Source organism: Micropterus salmoides, unplaced genomic scaffold (genome assembly GCF_014851395.1).
Source record: "Micropterus salmoides isolate LMB-PRFRI ecotype aquatic unplaced genomic scaffold, ASM1485139v1 Ms_hic_scaffold_1, whole genome shotgun sequence".
Taxonomy (NCBI): domain Eukaryota; kingdom Metazoa; phylum Chordata; class Actinopteri; order Centrarchiformes; family Centrarchidae; genus Micropterus; species Micropterus salmoides.
The window spans coordinates 36,197,060-36,215,724 of NW_024040040.1; the positions used below are offsets into that span (position 1 = coordinate 36,197,060).

The following is an 18,665-nucleotide window of genomic DNA, read 5'->3' on the forward strand; positions in this document are numbered from 1 at the left end:
CACCCCAAACACACAGCGAGCTATCTTAATGGAACTTCACTGAACAATGGCTGTCTTCTGGCCGGTTTACGCAAAACAAAGTCTTTGAGAAAATGCGAAAAGCACACGCTGAAAAATTGGCAGAGGGGCCAGGGTTCATGAGCTGCGTATCCCTTTGATTTAACATCACGGTTGCGTCAGAAAACGAAACCACTCAGGCTGTAAGCAACAAATGTGAAGATATGTAGAGCCTGTTAGGATGGAGGAAACTGAACACGGAGCATCAATGCAAACACAAAAGCATCCATTATTATAACAATTACCAACTAACTGCAATTTTTTGTGCTTTTATTTTAATGTGTACAAGTGTTTCTTTTAGTGGCTTGATACACCTGCAAAAGCAATGAAAATTGCAACTTTGATTAAAAAGGGTTACTTCTCTAAGCCTACCTCAATTTCCTACTGTTCTTTATCATTACCTTCTTATTGTTAATTTATAGCTTCTGCCGCCACGACCTGTTAATGGTGTTAATAGCAAACCTCCAGCCAGCAGCAGCAAGGCTTTCAGACGCACGGATCATTGTTCACATGTCACAAAAAGATCCCTCGGCCTCTGGGTGCTCTTTTCCTCTCTCCGTGGCCCCCTCCTCCCTGGCTGCCTCCCTTCCCGTCCCTCTCTCCAGTAGCCCCATGGGAGCATGAGGGTTGAAATGACACACAGTGGCTGACTGTCGCCCAGGGGCCTGGGTTCTGGCCTTGGCTGGCTGGATCTGTGTGGCAGCTGGTGAGCCCGCTGCCCTCTCTCTGGCCTGAAGCATCAACAGTGGTGGTAGTGGGACTGATTGGAGCCTCACTCTGATCTCTGACTCTGGGGCTGACGCTCAACTGCTCATTGCTGCCCACACGACTGGTGGTGAGGAAGTGGGACAGAGAGCGGGGATGTAATCAGGAACACACACACACACACACACGTGCACACACTAGAAACTAAACTGTCCAGTGAAATGGCTGAGAGCTGCATGTGAAATACATAAAACCCTAGGGAAAAAAACAAACACAAACCCCACAGTCCTGATAGGGACGCGATCTGAGACACAGACTACATTCATCAGGGCAGAGATATAGCAGAACAATGTGGACTTGGCAGTGACTGTGGTCATTAGGGGGTTATGATGTTCAACCAGCAACCACATTTATTTGGACAAACAGTTGCTGAAAATGACAGGAAGGAAGCTGCTTTTCCTAAGGACATAATGTACTGCCAGTTAAGTAACATCTTATTAAGTCTTCTTTGAACCTGCAGTACTTGTCATCGCATGTTCAAGCCTCAGATTAAACAAAGAACCACCATTTATAAATAGAAGCACGCTATAAACAAGGTAGCAACCTGTACAGACTTCCCTTTGAAAACAACTATACATACGTAGACTCCGTGAAGTCCTACAAAACGTCCAACAAAACAAACAAAAGACCAACGTAACTGTCTCACTTGTTCCCTACCTCATAACTGAATAAGGGTCGAGACATTAAACTTCATATAAATAGTGTTAGCAGGACTGAATGAGAGATTCTTGCCTCCACTCCCAGCGCAACAGCCAATAATCATTAAAAACACTTAACATGTAACTGAACTACATTTTTATTAGCAAGCAATCCCTTAGTATTAGTTCCCTTAAAAATGTCCTTTACCGATTTTCCAGATAAAAAAAAAAATCCAAAGAGCAAACAAGTAGAGTTGAGGTATGTAACGAGGGCAAAACATGAAGGCAGGGATCATGATCCGAAAAACAGGAATAAAAAGGAGGTCTTGGATAGAAGTGACTTTGTGGAAACATCCTCAAATTGTGATGTTGGCGTGATACACTCTGGTCTGGCCCGAAAGACAGATGAGCTTGTGACCAGTCAGGCTGGGTTCAAGTCGGGTCTCAGTGGTGTCTGCCGGTGTAAATTCTGTTCCTGAGCACAACTATGGGAGGGAGGTGGTGTCGGATGCCGGGGTAGTGCTGAATGTGGTCAAACCATCGCGTCACATTCACATACTGCTCCTTCTCCTGGATGGCCAAGTCCACCTGTGTGAGAGGAGAGAGGTTCATCTTGTTATAACAAGAAAAAACCATCAGCCACCATGTGTGAAAGCTGGTGAGGCTGACACTGAATCCATCTTATACTGTAACTGGTTGTGAAATTAGAAAGGCACTGTGCTTCAATTTTTGAATGTAATGTAAAATATTGAATTGTTCAGCGTTACCTGATTCTTATCTTAGCTTATTGGGAGATTTGTCTAAGGAGATTCTCTGTTTCTGCGTTGAGTCTATGCCGTAGCCTTTTTTTTGAGCATTTATACTTGTGTGTTGGTGTCTGTGTCACTCTGTAATTACACTGCCAGAAAACTAGTTGGTGTTGGGGTTTCTATGGTCCATTGTGTTGAATTTCTTCACTACTGTTTGGGGCTAAGCCACTGTTGTTGTTGGTGTAGGCTACTACAAACAATGGGGACTGAAACTGAACGGATCATGTTGGAGTTGATCGAAGCTAAACAGCAGTTACTTTAAGTGAAATAACTAAAACGCGGAAATGAGAGAAGGCGCCATAGGAGATGGTTTGTACGACCCTTGAGGCGGAAGGAGAAGGACAAGCAAGAAATGCGTAGGAGGAAATGCGGTGCTACTAAGCTGACCAATCGTAGTTCTTGCAGTCTGCTTGGATGGAACGTGTAGTTACATTTTTTGGGAGGTGCACACCAGGCTACGGCGTAGGGTACGCAGCTGCGGAGAAGAAATATAACATGGCCTTTAAGTCATACTGATCACAACTCACACAGAAACCATAACCTGTGACAATGGCTCACAATTGGAAACAGCTGATTAATTGACAAAAAAAGTGAAATCAACGGAAAGATGAAAGACACGGTTGCTCTTATTGAGATTTTAAGTTCCCAACAAAGTGCTGAAGATGCACATGAGGCGCTGATGGTAATGACTATTAAAAGAGAAGAGTGTCAATTAACTGCAGGGTAAAGTTTTTTAAAGCGGCCTAGGAAGTGCCATTGTTTGACAAGTTTGTGTCAAACAGACATATTTTCCTGTTATTGCACAATGCAGGTGGCAAACTACAATAAAAAAAATAAAACCCAGAGCGCATCAGGACGTCCTTGGAAATAATCTTATTAGGCGCGTGCTTTTTCATCATCTAATTAGCTGGAAAGCGGAAATTCCCCGCAAAGACAACAATCCAGCCTAAAACCATTCTAGCATCAGTCAGGTTTAATGTTTGTGTAATGTTGTTTTCCATGAATTGAACATCAGGACAGGCTGTGGTTAAGGGTTGGGCTAGCTGACCCCTTGTCCCCGAGGTTAAAAACTACACTGATTGCAAACCAAAGTGACGCTCTTCTGCCTGGTGGCGGGGGCAACCTTCCATCTCCGCCACAACCGCTGACATCTCAACATGTGATCTCTCCCTCCTCCCTTCATCTCATTCCGTCTTTCCCATTTCTGAACTCTTTTTTTCAATCCTGGAAGGCATAACAAACATACTTGTCCCTGGTCTGAGGCTAAAGACATCACTTTGTGCCACATCACTTTATTTTTCTGAAGAGAAGTGAGAACGTGTTTATAACCCGTGTGTTTATTGCCAACTTGTTCTTGATGCCCTTTGGCCATATGACTGGTCTAATTGTGTGTTATGCACTGTGACAAATTGCTTATTAAAGTTGTGGTTTGACTGAAGTTGGCGCTGATAGGGAGGGAAAAGGATGGATAACGGGACGGACAGACGGACGGACGCGTGAGTCCTTGGTATATGGTGGTGAGAATGGTACTGAGGCACAACAAATTAAGCACGATTACCCATGAATATACGATCCCACACAACTTTGGAACACTAAGGAAAATCTTAAAAGTTTCTCTCAAAGGCTTAGTGTCTTTATGTTTAAGTTTCAGTCTTTGTTACAAAAACCTTCAAATGTGTCCTAAAAGTGCACCTAAATGATCAACAGTTTATTCGAATATTCCTAAAATCATATTACATAGATCAGATACATAAAATTTTTTAAGTCACACATTATGAAATAATAACCTTAACCCTCACCTAATCTAAACCTGTCCCCCTTTTATTTTACCTTAACCCAAAACCTAACAAGACTTTCAATCCAAAACATTAAATATCTTTTAAGTTTCTTTTCACTATGTTGTATGACTTGAAACTTGTACATGTTTAAGCGACTCACTGCAGTTTAAGAGACAAGCTGAACTTGGAAATCTGTATCGTGTCTCACCCAGACGTGCAGAAGTGAGTGAAAAGGTAACTTACTAGGAGAGGATGGATCCCAAAGTACATGAAAGCATCGGCTAAGGTGAACTGGTTGCCAGCCAGGTAGACCTTGTCTTGCAGGTAGAGGTTGAGGTCCTGCAAGAATGAATTTCGCAACATAATCAGTTGTGCAAATGAGGTCATTCACTTCTGACTCTTTTGTGTTACAAACTCAAACAAGAGAAAGTAAAGTGAATGTAAAATGTTATTGTTTGCTAAATCTGACTCTTGATGGACGCTACAGACCTAAAGGAAACTGTGACAGCAGGTTCGTTAACCTATATATCTGTGGGTGCGTGTGGTGCATGAATCTGGATTCAAGCTCGCGTGTGTGCCTGTGCTGTGCCATGTGGATAGGAATAATATGTAACCTGAGGGGATATAGCATCTCTCCACATGCCTGCCGACTTAGCACAGATGCTGTATTTGTTTACTCCACTACCAAATGACTACAACTCTCGCTTGGAAATCTAATGAAGCTGTCCTAAAACTTGGCCATCGTGAAGTGTATTTCTCAGTCCATGTCTGTGTGTGCAAAGTCGTGCATGGAAGTGCTGGTCCCAGGGGAAGGGACCATCTTTAGCACTTGTACATTGTGCGAAGGGAACACTCCCCGCACACAGAGCATCTTGGGGGCAAATGGAGTTATTGTGCGGCAAGAGTGGGTGATGCCAAACAAGGCATGAAGACTGCAGACTTCCTCCCCTTCCACCATCAGATCCTTGCTTTTCTTAGCCTACAGCCATGGAGCTGAAGCCCAGTCGAGCATCAGAGGAGAGGCAGCTCTCCCGCCACCCCCACCCAGCACATGGAGCGCCAAACCTGGGTTCCTCTCTACCTGCCCCCGCCTTAACTGGGCACCTTTTTTTTGGCCTCTGGATAGGTTATGTACAGCGTGTTCATTTTTTTAAATGAACTAATAAATAACTAATAATACAGAACAAGAGATACTTCACTATGTCTTTGCACCCATTTCTTTCTGATGTACTTTTCTAAAGTTGACAGTTGTTGACTGCTGATTAAAGTGTCATTTTATCTGCATGTCACATCGGCAGAAACGATTCAGATATAATTTTAAAGCCTTTACCGGCCGATAATGGCCATGTCGTGCATCCCTGCCTGGGCGATCAGACGACCATTACGGTCGATGCCTAGGTCAGAACTCACAAAGTTGTAATGCTCAAATGCTAGGGGTATAAAGGTACACAAAAATCCCGGTTTGGTATGTACCTCGGTTTTGAAGTCACGGTTTGGTTTATTTTCGGTAAAGTAAGGAGAAAAAATGCAAACATTAAATTGCTGCTGGTTTATTATGAACTTTTGCAAACATCCAAATTAGTTTACAATTTTTTCAACAAACTTTCAAATTACACATAATCATTAAGTTATATAAAATAAAAAAGAAATATACTAGTATCCTAATAAATTACTGCTGCAAACTACTACCAAGTTCTCCACTACAAAAAAAACTCAATAAAATACCACACATAGCTAATAAAATATAATAAAAAAATATAATAATATGGATTACAATACAGCATTCTTCTTATTTATTCCGTCTATGAGCATTATCAATCCCAGCTTGAAGGCCTGCTCAGATAAAAAAAATATTTTCTGAAGTCTAAAGTCTGTTGCCATAAGGCGTTTGTACTGTGCTCGTTTTTTTCCCCTTGTTGCAGTGACGTTCTCCTTCGTGCAATACCATTAGTGAGTTAGCACGTTTGACGTGTTGCCAGAAACATACCTGATCACTAGAAATGTCGGCCCACTGCTTTCTTCTTATCGACTTGTCCGTTGTTGTATTTCACTAGGAAACCGAAGTGTTCCCAAACAGAAGACCTTAAGGGAGGGTTTTCAAGCTCTGGCTTCTCTACACTGGCCTTGTGTAGAGCCGTAAGATGGAGATTTGGTCCGCCACTTAATATGTCTGTCTGGAAACTCGAAATTTACGTACCTTCCACACAAAACAAGACTAATATTTAACGTTAAAGATTGCATTCGGTGCACATGTGCACCATTCCGAAAGTCCTGCACCAAAACAGTCCGGTACGAATACATGTACCGTTACACCCCTATCGAGAATACCATTAAATGGTTTGAGGAAAATCTGAAATTAATTATGTTTTCCGTCTTTCACATAAATGGTGCAAATACTTCTGTCAAAAACAGAGAGCAGTCATAATTCAGAAATTGTAAAGTCTGTAATGCAGTACATCGACTTCAAGAGGTTGATGTTCGACCCAGATGTAACTGTTTGCTTCAAAAAACCAATGATAATTGTCAACTTCTGTGGCAGCAGGAAGTCACCCAGTACTAGTGTAAATGCTTTAAGGTGTAATCACAAACTTTCCCAAACATTCAGCTAACTTTGGGTTCATGGCGAAATGTGCTTGTTTATCATACCATTACATGAGTGACAAGATGTTCACTTCAGAAACAACTGTCAGCTTGAAAAACTATGAATTTCTCCTGGGGTGATAAAGTTTAAGAAGTCCTGCAGTTGACAGTTTTTATCTCTGGATAATTTAATGGGAGATGACTAGTGTGCTTGAAAGAAGAGTGTTAAGGATGGAGCTAAAACAGCAGGACAGGACGGGGCCACCGGGCACCAGAGCTGAGCTGCTCAGGGCGACTTCCTTCTGTAAGTGGCACCATTAAAATATTTAAGAGGCCTGTCCAGATAACATGCTGCCGCACAGCATGACTCCTCAGCCATGCCACAACAGTGTGTCACACTGAGATGTGCGCACACACACACTTCATGCTGACATGACAGTGCCAAGAGGCGCCTAGTGTCCAGCAGACCAGTGGCTGGCGATCCATTTCACGCTGGCGTCAGGCACATTAACGCATTTTTCTCTGTCGTGCGGGGCCATGTCACTGAAGGGCCATACATCAGTCTGTATTCCTGTCACTTGCCTTAACAAGACAAACACATACGCACAGTTGCCTACAGAAGTGAATGTGAGAGAAACTGAGATAATGTGGCGCCTGTTAAAAGGTAGGGATGAATGATTTCCTAAAATCCTATAAAAAAACAAAAATAAAAAACAGAATTGGCACAAAAAAGATTTCAAAGACTTCCTTGAATATCAGCCTCTCTACCTTCAGGATGGTCTTGCTGTCTTCCTTTGTGCAGCCATTCAGCTTGGTGACTCTGTGCTCAAGCCACTGCTGTACCACAGCCCTGCTCTCTGCAGAATCACCCAGCAGCTCTGGGCGCTTCGCCTCTTTCACTAGGTGACAGGCGATGGTCACCAGCCCCACCAGTGGAGGACCATTATTATTCTGTAGCACAGGCACCTGCGTGGAGAGGTGAGAAAGATGGGACAGAGAGGGGGCAGAGAGATGGAGAATTGAGCTCCATTTTTAACTTAACATCATACATATTTGCTTTGCAACGCCTTAAAGAATACCTTCAGTTCCAAAGACAGCAAAATGCCCCCATGACAACTTTACACATTCAAAAATGTTTTTGTTCTGAGGGAGTGTCTCATACATACAGCGATGATGGACATTTCATTTGATTCTGATAAAAAAATATACATTAAATGTAGTGAGAAAGCTCGGGGATAGCATCACAGTCATCTCTACATAAGGTGCAATTGACTTCACAGCGCTACAGCAGAAGACACCGACTCCTCCCCTCACGTTACCTCTATGAACGTGCATGCGCACAGCATGGAGCTATTTCTATTGTGCTGAGTTGTGGAAACAAGATAACTGGCATCAAATGTTGCTGCCTGGATCTGCTCTGAGTATCAGCTTTACCGATGAAAAAGATCACTGACTATCAACTGATAACAAGGTAGATATGCCACGAGAACTGCCTATATTTTCAACACACATGACTAGCTTGTTAGCATTGCCTAGCTAGCTACTGTGTGCTAATTACACTAGCTTTCAAGCTTTCTATAAAATAAAATAGCGGTTTGAAGCCAACAGTGGACGCCCGAAAGATGCGCAGTCATGTCACCTTTTTATCCCCCCGTGTACTGTACTTGTTAGGCTTTTTCAGTCCTAAGTATTTCTCCAGCGACGACAGCTCCCGTAGCGCCATGTTTCTGACTGACTGTCGAAGGGGCAGTGCACTGTGCGTGCGAGCTGATTGGGTAAAAGACTCAGCCCCCGCCCACGACAGTTGGACTGACTGTAGAGTTAGCCAATAAAGACACAGCATGCGAGCCTGTCAATACATTGCATCAGTGAACAAGCCGCCATGCTTTCAATCAAGTAAAATATTAATTCGACAGTGAGTAAACTTGACAAGTGGATTTGCCAATTAATACAATTAAAGTAGTTATGTTATCAGTTTAACACTTAAAATTAATAATTTTTCATTTGTTTGATCGGCAATATCAGTTATAAAAATAGGGACTTAGGACCACAAAGTTTTATGTCAGGATGGAGAAGATTGATTCACACTGTAAATGGCTTTCTGAGCATGTTTGCCCCCATACCAAAATAAACCCCAACTACTTATTAAATTTAGCTTCATTAAATACACACACACACACACACACACACACACACACACACACACACACACACACACACACACACACACACACACTGCACCCTATCAGTACAGTATGCTGTTACTGGATATGAGCATTCCCTATGGGCTCAACTCTGTAATCCAAACACCCTCCAGCAACTCGGGTCAAAAATGATTGTTATGCAATCCTGTCTGTTTTCACAGAACTTCTCCATGAGGATTTGTGGTTAAATGGAATCAAAATGACAGTGGAAGGTCTGGAGTCTCAGTCTGAAGTCCTGCAGCAAAGTTTCCCTGTCCCATCTGTCTGTCTCCGCTGTGACATTGTGTGTGTCGTGTCTGTGTGGATATACGCTGTGCCTCTACGATTTCTCCATAATGAAATGTCACCTGTCAGTCAAAACTGGGCTTTTTAACTACATACTGTCCAAGTGATTGTGTGAGAGTGTATGCTTGTGTGTGTATGTGTGACACCATAGAGACTGACAGCTGGGCTGAGGTGTCACACTAGAAGCCTTCTTCTCATCCCCAGCGGTCCCACTTTGTAACAGCTCACCTGCATGACGAGGCTCGAGGTGATGTCTGCAGCAATACCAATCAAATTCATATTTTGGATTTTTATTGACCTTACTTAGACTACAATAAAATATACAAGAGAAGATTGAGTGAGACAGACGTTGGCGAGGCCAAACTGAAGCCCACTGTGGCGACTTTGTACTGTAGTTTTTTAGGCTGCATGTACCTACAGTGGCTGTCGGATTTATGCCATGGTTGAAAATGTAGTCAGATCTGTAAGTAGATGTAGGAATACCACAATTTCAAAACACTACATTACAGGTGAAAGTCAAAATTTTACTCAAGTAAAGCTACAGTACAGGAAAAAGTACTCATTATCCAGGAATAGTTGCTGTTATATATACTTATATTGTATAATAATTATTATTATTATTATTACATTATTATACATTATAATTTTTTTTTTGGAAATCGTAATCTGCAAAGAAACAAACTAAAACTGTCAAATAAATGTAGTGGAGTAAAGTATAGTAGCAAAAAGTAATGTAATGTGAAGTACACAAGCACAGTTCTGTATTGGTGTAAATGTTCGTATGATCCTTTCCACCACTGGGTTTGTGTACAGGAGCCAACTTAAGTGGAGGAAATAATTTTCAGTGCAGCACAATACACCAGGCATTTTTTTCACAGCAGACATTTTGATTAGTCATATTAGGATTAGCACAGGTGTTACTAATTACATTAAGGGACACTTTCCTATAGAAAGTGTCCCAGCAAGCCCTGACAGTGTGACTGTGAGTCATTCATTTTATCATTTACACCTGCGCTTTCCCCACTGTGACACGTTAAAATATGTTCCATGAAAAAGGCGTGCGGCCAACAGCAGTATCCATTAATAAATAGTCAAAGTATTTTATATTTGTCCATATTTGTCTGTTTTTAGTTGAACTTTTGTGGCTAAGCTTAACTTTTTTTAGGCAAGTGTAAAGAAAACTGCACCATTCAGCTTAATATAATATAATAAAATACAAAAAAGTCTCTCTGTGTTTTACCTGGTTGTCATTATATATACTCAGTAGTCTTGTGGTCTTCCAGATTATAGTATTTCCGGTGCTGTCATGCTTCTTTAACTTAGCATAGCAAGTCAATTGTGTTCACCAGATATGATAACATAATAACATAACTATGAATACCTGGGTCATACTCTAGTCTTGCACTGCAATTTAAGGTTGAGTATCTAGGACCTCTTGATTCTCATATGGGCAGCAGCTGGGCTTCACGTGAACTGCTTTCAGTGACGTTTATTGCCTTGCATATATCTACGTATCCACATCTTTCCCTTTTCACTGTGTGTACTTAATATAAAAGAACAGATGATATTTTTAAACCCAATTTGTTGAGTAAAAAAGCTCGCCCAAAAAACAAATTAATTATAAGAATGAGTACACAGACTATCACAAATGATTAGATGGCATGGAACAAGGTGAGGCTAATTCTCTGTTGTTTTTTTACTTCATGTAACCTTCCACTTTTTCTGTTTGTTTATAGGCTATAGCACGTCATACACTTTTATCCGAGTAGGGCTTCCATAAATGCATGCCTGCAGCATTAAAGTGCGTCTCCTTTAACTAAATGCCTCCAAGCTGCCACATCCTGTCTGTACTCAGGCGGGCTGAGGACAATGATCCCCAGTGCCCAGGACTAACTGTAGCCTGTGGGAGTTTTCTCATGCCGATTGTGATACACAATCTGGGGTCACATTAGTAAGGAAATCTACAGTGGGGGTCACCGATAGTGCCGTGGGGCTTCCCAAGGCAGGCATAGCCATAAACACAGCCTCAGTCCTAGTAGATATATCCCCCTCTGCTTAGTCTGTAGCTTACAATATGCTGTTACACTGATTTGTCTAGCCGGGATGCAGAGCCACAGCCCTGCCTGTCTCCTCTGCTACCTTTCAAGACCTGTGAAAGCTCTCTGACTGAATACTGTATTTTAACCGCACAGATGCTCACACAAGGAGAGGGGAGGGATTGGTTGTGAGTAGTCGACATGAACGCTGTCAGCACGGATTGGTGAAATTGCATATTGGTGCTAGGTCGGTTCCCCAGCGTGGAGTGAACACGGGGACGGGCGTCAGGCGGCTAGGTGACATTTTGGGAGAAGGCTGTGAGATGTGAGATGAAGACAGACAGATGTCCGGGTTCGTCTGCTGCCTGTACCTTCCGCTCCTATCAGGATTTATTTTTGATTTGATCTTGTCCAAAGAGCTTGATGTGTGGTTGACGTTTTGAAGAAATTAACAGGAAAACAGATTTTGGTGAAACAGTTTGTATAGTGCAGTGAGTGATATGATAATTATAATATGAGCATTTTGGCAGTATTACATTTTGGTATAGCTGTAAAATACATATTGTTGAGGGTTTTTTTTTTCTCCTTTGCAACAGAGAATAAAGTCAACCAAATTAGCCCGGTCTCCCTAAAGCCTAAGGTGGAATCTTTAATTTTATAACTAACAGTCCAAACACCAAATATATTAGTTTACTAACAATGAAAGAAAAAAGCATCAAACCTCACATTTGAGAAACTGGAATCACAGAATATTTGCCATTTTTACCAGAAAAAAATATTATTCAATTATCAAAACATTCGCCAATAAATGTCCTTTCAATCAACAAATATATTAATTGTTTCACTTCTAGTTTTAAGTTTCCTGTTTGGAAACTTAACCCGAGAACAAAACCTAAATCTCATCTCCATGACGTGTTTCTCATTCATTTTCAAGCCAGACCTACTATACAGGAAGTCACTTTCAGCCAGTGTAGCAGTAGTCCGCACAGTGTGTCTTTTGGCTCCCGAGCTGCTGGCTCTTGTAGTGGAGGAGAGTGAGAGGATGCCAGAAATGTCGCACCTCCAGGCAGGACCTTTGGGCCTTCATGACGACAACAGTGATGGGATTATAGGAACCACCCTGCTGCTCCATGCAGAAACAGGCCCCCAAAGGCTAAAAACAACAAGCTGGTCCCCCACTCCATCACGCACAAACACACACACAGGCACACATGCAAATGAGTGTATGTTCGAATATGTTTACAAGGGGGATGGAAGGGTTGGATGAGCCAGTGACGGGAGTGGAGTGATGACATTTTTGTGGCATTTCATGTGTTTGCCTTAACATTTGTGACACAAGATTACCATTGGAAGGCGTGTGTGTGTGTGTGTGTGTGTGTGTGCGAGCAGAAGGAAGGTGGCTGAGTCTCTGGCTGATCAAGAAAGGCCCCGGAGACAAACGAACAAGTAATAAAGGCACTTTCTCCATTTCCTCCTCCTCTGCTTACATGCCAACCCACAAGGCTGTGGGACACACTGGGGGACACAGTACCAGCTCACAGTAACAACAAACCCTGTCCCTGCCTCCCATCCAGCAGCAGTCACTTAGGACTATTAATTACCGCTCTGAATTTCCTCCTCCTTACCCGTAGCCATCCGTGTCCCCCTCAGACAAACAACCTCGGTGGGAGGATCTTGATTATTATAGCTTCTGAAAAGTCAGATTGTCTTTTATTGAAGTTGCCCACTGGCCATGCAGGTTTCTCTCCATCTCCCTCTCTCTGTCTCACCCTCGCTTGGTGTCTCTCGTCCATGATTCAGACAAAATCTTGGTGGAAACCGTGATGCCAGAGCTCTTGCCGTGGCCGGGAGGTTGATGAGGGAGACTCCCGTGTTGTTGGAGGTTAAAGCATGCACACAACACACACATATACACATGGGAAGCTCCGGCTACAAGCCGCAGCCTCTGTGTGCAGCTTCACAGTCATTCTGTCCTTCACCAGCAGGGAGCACTGTGGGTCTTTCAAAAATCACAAAGTCCAGCTCTCTTCATCGTCCATCTGTGCATCTAGACCAGGACTCTGCCTTGTAAAAATGAACTTTTCTATCTGAAATAAGAAAGCGACTATTAAAAAGATATGGGATCATGTGGAACTTATAGGAGTATTGAAACCACTGTAAAAAATAATGAAACCAATATGTTCAGTTTATTATGGCAAAGACAATGGGCCACTTTTAATGTCTTTTAAGAACAATTTTTATTATAATTCTACATTAGAAAGTACTTTATTATACTGTTTTTAAGACTTAAATCTACGCGTGTTGACAAGAAAATGCACATGTTCTGCACATGACCTTATATCTCGTCCTTGTGAATAGAATAGTTTGGTTACATCAATATCAGAAAAGAGACAGGTTCAGGTGTGGTGTTAGGCACCTTGCAGTGGCCTCTTTTGTTAAAGTGCCCTGCTCCGGGGCACATTAATGACTTATCTTTTTTTTTGTTGTTGGAGTTTTCAAAAGGTTAAATTGAAACTCCATCCTTTTGATTGCGAAGTTTAAAATGTTTAAGAATCACAGGCGTATGAGAACACATTTGGGAAACCTCTGCCCAGGTCCTAATCCTCCCGCTCATCCGTCTTCATGTCTTTAACCCATTAGTTTGATTCACTACCTCTGGAGCGGGAAAGTGAAAGCTCAGGCCGGCACTTGTCTCTCCTATGACTGCGTCCACTATATCCCTTTCGCGTGGCACTTTATGGCCTGCTGGAGAAGGGTAGAAGGGGCATGTATGTGTATGCGTGTATGTGTGTGTGTGTGTGACTGAGAAAGAAGGAGATTCGGAGGGGTGGGGGTTGGTGGGATAGATATAGGGAGATTCAGAGGGTTATTTGTCCCTCTTCCCCTTACTGAGAGCTAGGAATCATGGTCTGCATGACAGGTCGCCAGCCCCCGTCGGGGGTGATCTATATGAGACCCTCTTTATTGGCAATTTCAACCCAGGGACAGATGAGACTGCAGCCAGCCAGCCGGACAGCTAGACTATGATGAAAGCGCCCAGGACTCACCTGTGACTCTCACACTGAAGGCTAGAGAAATAATGCATCAGAGGTTATATGTGGAGCTATGTGTGGTGTGTGGTGTGTAGATGTATGAGCCACGAGTGTGTGTGGTAGAAATAATGTATGGCTGCTGTCATGCCCAGAGGTCTCTGTTTAGTATGAGAGAATCACTGAGCTGTGTTGCAGGCAGATTTCAATTGAGATGGTTTGGATACTTTACATAATGTTGGCATGTAGGGTAAATAATTCAACTCAGAGCAACAGTCAAGAATCTGTCCGTGACATATTGCTTTTGCCTTCCTCGGAGTAACACGGCTGTTTAACATGCGTATTCCATAACAAAGCACATACACATCCTGTGAACCATACAACTGTGCTGTAGGACTATGAGTTGAATATTGTTCTGCCGGAGTGCTGAAAAACATTAAAAAGCATTCTAAAACCTGGATGTATCGCTGATTGTAATAAAACATTAAAGCCACCATAAGTACTAAAACATTACTTTAAGATTCTGACTGAACTGACACAGAACTCCATTCTCCCACAGACTTTTCTTAACATCCTGCACTGGGTAACACTGATATCACATTCAGCCCTCCTCTCCCAAGTCTGCGAAACACATTTCCCATTTTTCAAAGTCTCGAATCGCACGAGGCAAATCACTGGGAACTAGCATGACAACATTCGAGCTCTGAGCAGACAATATATCCCGAGGCCGTTCCTCCATCCAACACGCTGCTGAATGAAAGACAGAAGCTTGCAAAGCGACGAGCACCATGAAATAGCCCTGTAATGAACAATTGCTCTCATATGAGAAGGCCTGTTCAGTCAGGACCAACCATTAGACCCGTCTCTCTCTGTTCACTCCTAATCGATTAGTACAGTCCGCAAAGCATTGATCAGCGGCTTGCTTTCAAGTGTCGGGATGGTGGAGAGGTGGGGAAAATACAGATTTAAGGGTACTGGAACAGGTTTAGAAAGAAGCTAACTAAAATCTCCATTTGTGGTTCTGAATAAAGTGAAGCATAAGAGTGTAACAATATAAGGGAGGAGTAATCAAACCTTATGGTTTTGAGAATAGTGAAAATTAGGATTGTTCAGTCCTTCTTATAGTGTCAGTATAAATCTTTTTAAGGTCGCACCCACCCCAATTTTCTGTTCGGGGTCCTGGGGATCCTGTGCCCTCTTTAACAGCTCAGAAAACATAGTGAATATTTTTTCATCACCTTGACTTTTTCTAAATGTATGAGAATTCCTTGTGAACATGATTAGCCCAGCTGTAAAACATGGTTGAATACAATGGGCTTTCATATATGTTACCCCTCACAAGTCCCAAATAAGTCTGAATAATAGAATTTCTGTTATTGCTGTTTTATAACAGCATTTTCATATGAGGCTTAACAGGGAGTCAGACCTCGCTAATTAACCCCAAACAAGATAACATACTGCGCATTTCTTTGTCTTTAAATGACTTTTTGGCAAACAAAAATGAGTATTTGTTTATGCATAGCCCATGTAACATGCACTATTTCCATACTTGGTGTAATAACAATGCTTTATGGTCATTTCTCCATTTTGTCACCATCATTAATATGCAACCAGTTTATGGCAAAGGGAACTGGTAACTACTTATATACCTTTATATATATTGGAATTTAATAAATTCAGTGGGGGGAGGGGGGGGGGGCATATTTGTTGTTATACACACAGCAGTCAGGACTGTGGGACCCAAAGCAACAAGGATATAAAATTAATGTCAACAAAATACAAGTGTCTCTTGGAGGAGCTGTCATGGAGTGTCATCCTCAAATGGACCTATTAATCATTTCATCTGTTAATTGAAACAACTGTGCTCCAGATGTGTGAACACAATGTGTCTGGCTAAAAGAGTAAAAGAAAAATCAAAGCCAGAAAGAAAGTTTCATGGCATCAGCAGTCGCTGAAACTTGTAATTCCTTTAATCTTAAACTTACTGATTGAGTGAGCGACATGCTGTACATGCATTGGTGATATATTGCAAATGGTTTGCCCTTGTGGTGTTCTGTGTGTTGCTGTTGCCCACATCTATCCCAACATGCAATCAATTATGATTTTACTCCCACATTTGCAGTAATGACACGCATGCAGATTCACAGGCTTACAGTGTTTTATTGCAGTGGCATGTATTAAATAATAAGCTATTTTACACAACATATTTTATGTGCGTGAGAGCCTGTGAGTGTCTGCTTTGTTTCACAAATAGTATGTATACAGCACTGTACATATGTGCAACTGTTTATCTGCACAGTAGTCAATGCCTGCATGTATACTATATGTCTATATATAATTCTGTATGTTTGGATCCTGTACATTGTGTTATGCACTCTACAGTATTTGCTGTCAGTGCTCCTCTGTTTTTGTCATTCTGTCTGTCTGTGTCTGTCGTCCTGTCCCGGCCTCCATGTACACTCCGCCTCTAATTAACTTAATAAAGTGTAGCAATTTTGACATTTAGGGGCCTAATTTGCTCCACAGTTGCGGACTGGCTGACCAGCGTTGCAGATAACGCGGACTGACAGGATCAGAGAAAAGTCTGTTTATCTGGGGAATTAAAGGGTAAAAAGAGGCCTGGCTTGATGATAGGTGCTCTCCTGTATGCCGTGTGTGTGTGTGAAGAGACAACTTTTGTGCTTGTGTGTGTGTGTGTAAGTAAGAGTAAGTGAGAGACAGGCCCAGTGATTACTTAAATGGCTCATGATACAGGCTGATACGGAGCGTCCGCTTGTTTAGGCCTATCAACATTGTCCATCTAAAAACTGTCCGTCTAAAATGTTGAACTTGTGACCTTTGCCTCAGGTTTCTCTAGGCTTGCTGGTGGCGCTTCACATGCACTGTGTTCTGTCTTTGCAAATCTCCCTCTTAATAAACCTATCAGATTTCCCAATAGACAGACAAACAAACACACACACACACACACACACACACACACACATTCAGCAGTGCTCTGTTTGCAGATACAGCCAAAGACAATCTTCCCATCTACCTGAGGGGACCTGCTAGCGCCGGCGCTCGCGGCTATACACATCCTCCATCAAAACATCACTGACAGAGAAGTCAAGTCGCTCTCTCTCTCTCTCCCCTTCTGCTGCCTCCGACCCGTAACCCATTTATCTTCAGATAACTTTGTCAGATTGTCAACCAAACTCTCCGGTGGGAGCCGGGCCCAAAGCCTATTACGGGGGAATCAGCACAGGCCGAAGCTGGTCACTGCTAAATGGATACTCCCTCAGAGCTCCCCCTGCCTTGACTGCATTATTGGGGCTGCTGTTCCCACATCCGCTCAAGTCAGCCAGTCAGGCAGCCGGTAATTGTGTTGCGGAAATCCCTCACCATTCGAAATTGCGTTGGTTTATTGATTACATAAACAGAGAGTATCAGTGAGCAGATGTAATGCTTGTAAAAATGTGAGTATAACTGCATTCAGTGTTGTTGACCTCTGGTGTCACTGCTTGTCTTCCTTCCTGCCTTCCCCTATGGCTGTTAGTAATGAAATGTGTGTACATACTGAATAACCAAAACACTTTAATTTAAGTGGTAGCTGTGTTGTTGGTGGCAGCAGTAGTATCAGAGAGATGGGTTTGTGTGTATGTGCATGTGTGTGCACATTTTCTTTAACCCCGATGCTTTGTGACATGTCGCCCAGACCACTCTGTGCTATTCCCGGCCAGGAGATCTTGGGTTCATGAATAATTTGCCACCGCTAATCTTGAGCGGTCTTGATTTACTCTGGGATGCTTTGAAGCACCGACATGCTGAGGGCTTTACAGGGACAGCTACCAAACTAAGGAGACTAACAACAGCAATAAAGGGACTGAAAGAGGGAGAGACACCGCAAGAGGAGAATGAGGGGAATCTATTCTTCTTAGAAAGTTGCTGCTCTGTTTTCAGGGATTAAAAAAATAGCACTCCAAGGCTTATGACACAAAGAGGGAGTTATTTGTTATATAATGGCCAAGAGTAAAATGTTGTTATATCCCTGACTTTGCAATAAGGTGAAGTTAGTATAACTTCTCAATCTGGCATTTGACTTTAAGATATCAAAGTTCTCTTGGCTGACTCAACTTGAACATTTTCATACATATTTTAAGTGAAAATATACTCAGTACAGACAAATGTGTCACTTGACTTTACTACAATTAAAACATGGCATGACTCGACCTTTTAAATGAAACAGTTTATTATCAGATTGATCTGTTAAGAAACAATAAATAAATAAAGGGAAAAACAGATACTCCAGCCAGACTGGACAACCAACAAAAACAACCTAGCTAGCTTTTAACAGGCTAACATAAACAAAATATCTATATTCAATTTAATGAAGCAAGTTTGCTAGATAACTAAAGATAGATTGCTAGATAGATAGAGAATAAATATAAGTGTAGAGTGAGAGTGAAAGAGAGACGTCCACCCATGTCATCTCCCCTATAGCCCTC

General features: G+C 42.3%; 1 protein-coding gene and 1 long non-coding RNA gene across 2 annotated transcripts; one reads left to right on the plus strand and one right to left on the minus strand.

Annotated features, from left to right (window-relative positions):
* Positions 1–1,114: 1,114 nt before the first annotated feature.
* eef1e1 (eukaryotic translation elongation factor 1 epsilon 1) lies at positions 1,115–8,404 on the minus strand. Its single transcript, XM_038725785.1, has 4 exons — positions 8,267–8,404; positions 7,396–7,593; positions 4,291–4,386; positions 1,115–2,048 (listed from the first exon to the last, which is right to left on the minus strand). The coding sequence occupies exons 1-4, from the start codon at positions 8,348–8,350 to the stop codon at positions 1,905–1,907; spliced, it is 522 nt and encodes a 173-aa protein (XP_038581713.1). The 5' UTR covers positions 8,351–8,404; the 3' UTR covers positions 1,115–1,904.
* On the plus strand, positions 7,602–10,220 carry LOC119908061. The gene is made up of 2 exons (XR_005445183.1): positions 7,602–8,098; positions 8,993–10,220. It is a non-coding gene; the product is annotated as an uncharacterized LOC119908061 (long non-coding RNA).
* The last annotated feature ends 8,445 nt before the right edge of the window (positions 10,221–18,665 follow it).